General features: G+C 42.3%; 1 protein-coding gene across 1 annotated transcript; it reads right to left on the bottom strand.

The window, feature by feature from the left end:
* Window positions 1–1,009: 1,009 nt before the first annotated feature.
* Window positions 1,010–8,351, bottom strand: ap5s1 (adaptor related protein complex 5 subunit sigma 1). The gene is made up of 3 exons (XM_084569738.1): window positions 8,001–8,351; window positions 4,969–5,260; window positions 1,010–2,080 (listed from the first exon to the last, which is right to left on the bottom strand). The coding sequence occupies exons 1-3, from the start codon at window positions 8,180–8,182 to the stop codon at window positions 1,952–1,954; spliced, it is 603 nt and encodes a 200-aa protein (XP_084425864.1). The 5' UTR covers window positions 8,183–8,351; the 3' UTR covers window positions 1,010–1,951.
* Between the last annotated feature and the right edge of the window lie 1,189 nt (window positions 8,352–9,540).

Genomic DNA, 9,540 nt, shown 5'->3' with positions numbered 1-9,540 from the left:
GGAGCTGTAGTCTTAGAGCACGGGGCTCAAACATACATCCTGTCCAGAGGGTCTGATCTGTCCCGCAGCATGACTTTGCAAAGTGCGAAAATGACAAAGAAGACTGCAATTTTTCAATGAAAATAACAGCTTTTTCTTATTTGTTTTAGTAAAAGAAGTGGACAGAACACAACTATGAGGCCCAGGACTAAACAGCAGACAGCAACGTGCCCAAATTTACTTGTTCTTCTTCTTTGCACAACAAAACAAATGGAACAAGTCTGGAGTTGTTGTTACTTGCAGGTTTTTATTCTGTTACGATACTGAACCGGCCCACTAGTGATCAAACTGGGCTGTATGTGGCCCCAGAACTAGTTTGCAGGATGCAGCCTGAGTTTGACACCCCCCTCTTAGAGGCTAGAGAGGTGAAATTCTAAGGTCGAATCCCCTCTACGTCCAATAATTTATATCTAATTACATACAAGTCACTTTTGCTTATTTATTTATTGGGTATCATTAATTATAACATAGACTATAATGCATTTTGCTGAAATCTAAAAAGGACATCCTGCTTCTTTATTTCTCTACTTTAAAGAAGAGTCAGGTATGTTCACATGCTTTTTTATTTACATAATTAAGACTTTAACTTCAAGTCTGTTGGTTTTTCTCCAAAGTGAAACTTGCAGTAACGACAGCGCCCCCTCTTGGCCGTGCAGTGGAACTCCCGGTTGCCTGAGTCATAAAAGGAGCTGATGCATAGTCTCTGTTATTTATTTATTTATTTCTGTCAGACATGCACAACTTCCAAACCCCTCCTCTCCTCTTGTGTTATCATATTTAACACTCCTGTTGTGTCCTTGATTGCAGAGTACACGAGTTTCAAAGAACACGCCTTGGGTAATCCTAGAAATTAGTTTTATTTTTTATTTTTTTAATACAGAAAAAGGAGAAGATCAAAGCAATAGATGCTGGCATACAGACAGAACCCCCCCCGACTCCCCATCTCCACCCCATCCCCGCTCCCCCTGAAATCACCACTCTGGTTTTGGATATGGTCGTTGCCAGTACAAAACAAAAGAAGCTGTAATGAGGCCGTGAGGAGGAGCAGGAGGCTTTAGGAGGAGACGCAGTCAGAGATAGGACAGATGTTCAGGAGGTGCAGGTCTGCATTTATTTTTTACTAGTAGCGTCGGGATGTTTCTGATGAAGCCGTCCTCGTCATCACTTCCTGTTTTGTTTCTCAACGCCAACACGTCTGCCTCCGTTCATTCTGCTCTTATTATGCCTCTTGTCGTCTCCTGCATCCTTCCATTGTCCTCGACGTCTCAAGAACCGTGACATTTCTGCTTCAGACTGACATTAAACGGCTCTGACTTTGATCTTTGTTTGTTCCATTTCTGCCGTTTGCGACTATGAAATGATTCATACTCAAAAAAAATAAAAATAAACTAAAAACACTGTGCTTTCCTCCTACTCCTCAAAACAACAAACACACACTTTGAGATTCATTTAAACTCAGAGAAATCTCGAAAAAGGACCAAATGGCCGGTCAGTTCGGGCTCCTCGAGGTCACGCCGTGACATTTGGAGTATGGTGAATCAGATAAATAGCAGACTTGGATGCCGACGAGTGCGTCTGAGCTGGCCTCTTCAGCCGCACTCTTTAATCTGCCACATTTTCCTTTCCACTCTTCAATTTGACAAACAGGATTTGAAGTGAAGCCTCCCACACAGTAAACAGCCAACAGTGAGCTGCAAGTGGCTGAGGGAGATATTTACCACTCTATGTGTTTACACATCATGCAATCTCTAGAAGCAGCAGCAGCAGCCAGGAGTCCGCCGCTCGTCCTCTTCTCCCCGACACAGATATGTCACTAAAAGGTAAACAAGGGTCGGCTTGCTCGTCCGAAAGCTAACAGTAACTGGACGTCAGACTTGAAGGCGACAGAGCCGACAACCGTGGCTCCTCTGCTTCATTTGGCCATGTAGGCTGCTACTTCCTTCTCCAGACTCTGCGCGAAGCGGTGGTTGAGGAAGAGGAGCTGGCCGTGAGGAAGCAGGCGGCTGAGCAGGACGTCGATGCGGCTGCTCTTCAGCAGGACCTGGGGGGGGACAGGGACTCCTTAATGACCACAGTCGATCGGCAGTACAATGCAATAAAGCTGATGAACAGTTGGTGTTAGTGTCCAGAACAGGTTGGATGCCCCTGAGAGTTTGGCTGGTGAAGCCCAACAACTGTGGGGAATCAGTTCAACCAAAAATTCAAACAGTATCTGAAAACTGAGGCGTTGTCCTCTACAGCCAACATGGTGTCATTACGGTAATATTACTTGTGCCTGTCACTGAAGGTTATTACGCTGCCAGTTATCGAATTCAAGATATTCTAGGAAAAAATGGGTAAAAGCACTTATTCACAGGACATTTTCTGACCTTATTATAATTAAAATAAGGAAAAAAAGTTGAGGCAGACATTATGACGCTTAAAGGGGACCATTTTTTACAACCTGGACCTTATTTCTGGCATATAATACGATCGCTGTGTCTATTTTGCCAGTCAGGTTAACTTTTGTTTCTACTTCCTGCTTCACTTTCAACAATGGTGACTGAAACTTTTGCTGAAATCTCGCAGAAGACAAGTCGTACAAATGTTTCTATCTCTGAACCTCCTCAGTTAACCTTTCTTCCTTGTGTTCCATCTTTATTGATCCAAAACCTAAATTTTCGAATTGATTATTTTGGATTAATAAAGAATCAGTAAGGTTAACTGAGGAGGTTTGGAGATGCAGACATTTGTATGACTCGTGTTCGGCGAAAGGTTCAGTCACCACTGTTGAAAGTGAAACTGGAAGTGGACACAAAAATTAAACCAACTGGCAAAAAAAAGACAGTGGCGACGAGCGTTTGGGCGGAGTTGGTACAGAGCGAGACAGACTGACATGTGCACAAGTTGTACGTAAGTTACAGCGTCTATGTCCCACAGAGGTACAAACTCTGCTTTAGGGTCTACGTAGAATCTGCACTGTCTCCAAAGTGTAACCTGCCTATTAGATGTTAAAGGGTTAACTTATTTCAGGGTAATGAGCCGATAAACAACACACATTTTATTTGAAAACAGAAGTAAGAACAGCAGCTGGAAGGTATTCAAGTCTAAATTAGTGCGAGTGTGTGTGTGTGTCTGGCAGTAATAAAACATGTCACGCTGTGCAGCGATGTGACTAATTAATGTCTTTTAACAGTGTTTTTGGACAGTGGAGCTCTGGTGCACCGAGGAGGGAGCTATTTGTTAGAGGGGATACGTTTACTTGTTGGTTTTGATTTGTTTCCCCTCCCGTGATTTATCTTTTAAGACCAAATTAAAATAAAATTCTCTCCCAAACAGCAGAGGCCGAGCTAAAGCCTCCGATTTAAATCTCTGCTTCACAATCTGACCGGCAGTAATCTGAGCAGAGGCAGAGCTCCAACTTGTTGAAGTCAAGTACAAAGGCTGGTAGCACTAAACACTGTGATTACAGTCAGAAACAGAAAGGCCTCAGTCTGGCTGCAAATCAAAAGGCTCAAGATGTTTGATGGTTACGGTAGAGTTAGAGGTAACGGACTGAGAAACATTATTATCTCTTGTGAAGTAGGTATTACAACTCACTAGGTTGCTGAAAACACCCTGCAAGATTATATACCTTTATTCCATTTGTGAAAACAGAAAAGCTTTTTCTTGGACTTGTCATATCTGGTCTGTAGTGACCCTAGTTTTGCTGGTATGTCCTGTACCGTCAGCACAAGTTGGACCCCTGAGGGTTTCATGTCAAATCAGCGTCAGAATTTGTCGGTGAGAGAAAGGAGAGAATCTGAAGTGACAAAAGTAAACGACAGAGACAAGAGGGCATGCTCTTCTCGTTTTTCATCTTCATCTCACCGGACCATTTAAACACACAAATATCAGCAGGATCATCTGGAATGAAAAAAGTGTAGACAGCTGATCAGCTCCTCCTAGCTTCTTAGTCTTTCAGCTAATAGTGGCTCTTCCTAGACTCCCAACTTATAGTAGCTCCTCCTAGCTTCCTAGCCTCCCAGTTAATAATAGCTCCTCCTAGCTTCTTATCCTCCTAGCTAGTAGTAGCTCTTCCTATCTTCCTAGCCTTTCAGCTAATAGTAGCTCCTCCTAGCTTCTTAGCCTCCCCGCTAATAGTAGCTCTTCTTGGCCTCTCAGCTCAAGGTAGCTCTTCCTAGCTTCCTAGCCTCTCAGCCAATAATAGCTCCTCCTAGCTTCTGAGCCTCCTAGCTAATAGTAGCTCTTCCTAGCTTTCTAGCCTCCCAGCTAATAGTAGCTCCTCCTAGCCTCTTAGCCTCCCAGCTAATAGTAGCTCTTCCTATCTTCCTAGCCTTCCAGCTAATAGTAGCTCCTCCTAGCTTCTTAGCCTCCCCGCTAATAGTAGCTCTTCTTGGCCTCTCAGCTCAAGGTAGCTCTTCCTAGCTTCCTAGCCTCTCAGCTAATAGTAGCTCTTCCGATTTTCTTAGCCTCCCAGCTAACAGTGTCTCTTCCTAGCTTCCCAGCTAATGGTAGCTCTTCCTATTTTACTAACCTTCCAGCTAATGGTAGCTCTTCCGAGCTTCCTAGCCTACCAGCTAATAGTAGCTCTTCCTGTTCAACAAACACTGACTACTACCACCACCGGTACAGGATTAATTTACTTTAATTTGGGGCACAGAATATACATGCTGGCTAATCATTGGCTGTAGCGTTTGCAGTGCAGGTGCAACTTTCAGGCCCTGACACAAATGATGTTGGGTGACACACACGACCTTTGTTGCATCTAGTTCTTTGATGTTGGTTTAATGTGTCCGTACCGTTAGATTTGTGAAACCAAACCAAATCAAATCTGCATCTAGTCATCTAGTCATCTGAATATGGTTTCATCTCACACCTTTAGGGTATTAGCAGTCACCCCTCCAGGCTTCCATAAACCTGTCCTGTGCTCACGTCTGTTGCGCTCACCTCGCTCCCCTGCCCCAGCATGTGCAGGTGCTCCAGGCAGTGTCGGGTCAGGTTGCGCAGGGTTCCCTCGGCCAGCAGCAGGTTCTCGTGGGGCTCGCAGACCAGCACGAAGCCCAGGCTGTGGACCCCCAACCACAGAGCGCTCATCTCCTTGGTGAAGGGGTCTCCAGCTCTCAGTCGCACCACTCCACTGTCGGCCTCCTGCAGGGCCAGAGCCTCCTCGCCCGGCACCATCTCTATCAGCACCCGACCCGACGCCTCCCGGGACAGAGAGACGGCACTCCGGACCTGCCTGAGCCCCAGAGGATGAGAGGTACGTTAACATAAACAGAGACTAGTTTGGCTGGAATCATTAGGTTTGTTTCTTTATTTTATCAATAATTAGTAAATCAGGACTGAAAGTAATCATTATTCTGTTTAACCTAAACATTTTATTATACTTTAATTGGAACTTTTTCAAATAAATTTGCTTAAAAATATCTAAAATATATTTTCTCTTTTCAAATTTCAAACTATTCCTACAAAAAATTTTCATTTTAATTCAATTTTCTTTTTGGCACTTGGGCGTTTTTTTACCGATACCATTAGCACCACCAAAGTCTTTCACTGGAAATCCTTTTCATCCTCCTTGATGGAAAATTGATACAAAAGCTTTTGAACGTTGTGTAATTTAGCCGTCAGGACTTGACAGGCCGCAGTAGGACAGTAATGTAATTCTTTTCCGCCGCGCTGAAGGGGAGCATTTTCTCTTGACAGTGATAATCAGTAGTTACATGTTGTCAAGAGGGAGAAGAGAAAACTAACACAAACACTCGAGAAGTCAGTGGAAACAAGAGAAGCAGAGAAGGACTGACAGCCTCCACAGGCCTGTATGATTATTGGCTGGCATTTTATATTCTGTGACATTTAAAGAAAAAATGGAGATGGAGAAAGAATGGTGGATGCATGATAGCAAAGATGAAGGTGCTACTCTTGGTTCAATGGTGTCAGGGTGTCTGGGGCTGGTGGGTAGAGAGCATAGAATGTAAATAAAGATGGAGGACAGGCTGCAGTATAGATCATAAGCCCCGCCTCCTCTATAATAATTCTGTCATTTTAGGTAATTAATAGTTAATGCTGATGCATGAAGTTTTCATTTTTGTTATTTGACGTTATAGGAACAGGATGTGACATACAGTGTATAATCCAACATTTCATTGTAGCTGGTGCAGGTAGAGCACAGAGAGTAGAGAGTTATCAGTTCTCTGATGTTGCTGTTTGTTCTATAGTCCGTGCAAAGGAGCAAACCACAACTGAATCATGTGAACTGCTTGATTTTGGGTTAGTTTATAAAGCTGCAGTGCAGGACTTTTAAATATCACTGAAGCCCCGGAACATTCAAGCTCTTGCCAGTTGATTAATGCCAATTAAGATAATCTGTGCCAGTTGAATCGGTTTAAATTTCACAGTATAGCGGAGCCTTAAATCGGTTCTCTGTGGCAAGATTCCCGCACCGGTGCATTTGACATCAATCAGCAATAGCCAGAGCGAGAAAGGTTTAATGTCTGTGATGGTTCTCAGTCATCCGGGTCTTGGTAGATCCAAAAACGTTAAAGAAAGGCAACTGGACTTGTCATCCAAGTAGCTTCTTCAGTTCTAAAGGACTGGTGGGGAGTTGGGGTTTAAATAGGCACATTTAAACCATAGACTGTATATAAATATGGACAATGCGTCTCCACTTCCTTACATTGGGCCAAACTAATGGGGATACGGGTGGCGCCATCTTGTGAGTATGGAGGCAGAGGCTGATCAGTATGGTCCGAGAGTGGAGCCGCGTGGAGCCGTGACTTCTTCGTGTTTTCGTTTAATTAATGCTATGCTCTGCTCTACCTCCACCAGTTACAAGGAAATGTTGGATTATATACTGGACTTGTTTTAAAAATTTTTTTTTACAACTATCACGGCCCCACAGGATCGTTTTACGGAGCAGTTGGCAATGAAACTGGTAGTCGCCATTATGTCACATCCTGTTTCTATAGCGTCAAATAACGAAATAAAACTAAACTTATCCAAACAATTGACACTTGAACATGCATCAACATTATATTATCTACCTAAAATGACAGAAACCATCCTGGAAATTTTTTATTTACCATGTATTTTAGTGTTTTAGTTTGGCCCAAGTCCCGCCCACTAACATGGAGGGGGGTGGAGCTTATGACCTATACTGCAGCCAGCCACCAGGGGGAGCTCTACTTGCTTTGGCTTCACTGTGGAGGAGCAGTTCTGGCTCACATGACCAGTGTCTGTTAACTCCCACTGCCACAACAGAGAGACAGACGTTCTGTTCTTCTGCTTTAAACAACTGTCTATCTCACATGACCGGATTTCACACAAACATACCAAAGAAAGTTGGTGATGCAGTGGTCATTTAGACGCATCACAACACCCAGCTGCATGTTGCATGACAGAGTTCATATAGAGAAGTGTGAATAATGCTCCAAAATCTGAGCCAGAATAAATAACGGTGTGTTGGCATTCCTTGGGCCTGCAGAGATCTGTGTCTGTTTAACTGGCAACATGTGAATGAAGGCCTTAAATGTGTTTAACAGGACAGATCCTGAGACCCTTTATGACTCTTTACGGCAGGCATTAAATGTCATTAAAAGCAGTATGCACAAAGAAGAGTTGATGCACTGGAGCAAAGCAAACAGGATTAAGGAGCTGTTATTCTTGGATTAACTGAGTGAATATGTCTATTACTGCTAAAGAAAAGGCAGCTTCTGCAAGTTATTACACTGAGCCTGATCTACAGTAACTTCTCTTCTGTCCATGGTCTTACTCGGTGAGATGTTGGAGTATTTAAACTGGATATAATCCCACTTGTTGTCATCACTGACAACCCGAAAAGCTAAGACAAACTAGCATGATTAGCCACAGTGCACACTTTAAGAATGCATGCTAGTTCTGCGCATGTCAAGATCAAATAATACTAAAAATATAAAGTTTAAAGAACAATATTAATGGATAATAATACATTACTTTAAACTCACCTCGCCACCACGGCTACCTTCTCCTTCTGCAGGAGTCTCCTTTCCTCCGGGCCGAGCTCTCGGTTTTTCTCGGAGAAGACTTCTTCATCTGGACCGAAAACCCGGGAGTAAAGCACCCGACTCTCCCCGGCAGACAGAGCGCTCACCGGGCAGACCGTGTGGATCAAGAAACAACGAACCATGTTCTCAAAAAAAAAAAAAAAGTCCTAGAAACTCCACCTGAACCCCACAAACCAATGTTTACATCCTTATGAATTACTCCACTTCCGCGTTGGTCAGCTGACCGCTCTCGGCCACCGTTGCAGTGCATCGTTTCCACCACCAGATGGCGCTCGCTGCACGCAGCCTGTATTTTATTACAGTTTATGAATCATAGACAAAGGAAGAGTTCAGGAAGAAGGAAGTAAGCTTTTAATTAGCTCTTGTTTTATTTTTGTATTATTATTATTATTATTTGTCTAATGCTGTTAAATTATTTTTATTTCCATTTCTTTTAATGCGAAGTAACATATAATTGTTTTGTTGTAAACGAAAATATTATTAGGAGGTATGAACATACATGTTTCTGTAAAAAATAAATAAACTTTCTTACGAGATTTAGTCAGTGTCTGTATTTTTATATGTTATTGAGATTTGTTCAGTAAAGTTTGTTAAAAATGTAATTTAAAATTAAAATGTTATCTCTTAATATTATTATTATTATTATATATATTATTATATATTTTACCAGTAAGATAGAAGATTAATGAATCCGTATATTAATATTATTAATTTATTATCGGAAAACTATATTTGTTATAGCAGAAATACTTGCATGATTTTTCTAAATTTTTGTCTTTACTTTAAAAACTGTTTGAACAAACTTAAATGAAGGCCAGATTATGTTCCTGGGAGCAATTTAAGGCACAAGTGAGCAGCATGACGTGCAAGTACTAGACACTTTTAAGGAACAAAAAAAACAAAAAACAAACAAACAAACAAACAAAAACGTATATCCTTGACTTGCCTCCAGAAAAACTTATCTAACTGAATTGATCTTGGCCACTAAAACTCTTAAACTGACCTAAGTTTCTCCGTTAACAGCCTCAACTTCTACTGTATTGACTTGCTGCCACTGAGCAGCCCATTGAAGCTGAACTCTGTTTACAGTGAGTGTTTGTTTAGCTGGACCTCTGTGTCAAAAGAAAGGGCTATTTTCTCTCATCCAACCTGATGCTCTGCCTTCAAAGACTTTTTTCTTTTAATTAAAATTCAAAATAAAGTCCTTCATACCGGGTATTTCAATGCTTTCAATGCTCAATCATTAATCAGTTCATTTTATTTGTTTATGTTCACAAATGAATACGAATCAAAGCGACAGTGAGAAGAACTGGAGGCTGTGTGGAGGTGGATGCAATCAGGATGAGAGATCAGAGAGTTTCAGGGTCTCAGCAGAGAAACAGAGGCAGCTGTTAATCCAGCAGCTGCTGCTGGTCACGCTTCTTTAGTCTGAGAGGCCCTGCTCAGTGTGTGTGTGTGTGTGTGTGTGTGTGTGTGTGTG

The sequence above is a fragment of the Chelon labrosus genome (genome assembly GCF_963514085.1).
Source record: "Chelon labrosus genome assembly, chromosome: 20".
NCBI classification, from domain to species: Eukaryota; Metazoa; Chordata; class Actinopteri; order Mugiliformes; family Mugilidae; genus Chelon; species Chelon labrosus.
The sequence above is the reverse complement of the archived record's forward strand: the minus strand, read 5'-3'. Positions and strand labels throughout refer to the sequence as shown.

What these genes read in the sequence shown, in the direction of transcription:
- ap5s1 (XM_084569738.1), bottom strand. Translation starts at nt 8,182, where the DNA reads ATGGTTCGTTGTTTCTTGATCCACACGGTCTGCCCGGTGAGCGCTCTG. An exon ending in AAGGTAGCCGTGGTGGCGAG is followed by an intron (nt 5,261 to 8,000) that starts GTGAGTTTAAAG and finishes TCTGGGGCTCAG; the next exon opens with GCAGGTCCGGAGTGCCGTCT. An exon ending in TGCTGGGGCAGGGGAGCGAG is followed by an intron (nt 2,081 to 4,968) that starts GTGAGCGCAACA and finishes GTCCCCCCCCAG; the next exon opens with GTCCTGCTGAAGAGCAGCCG.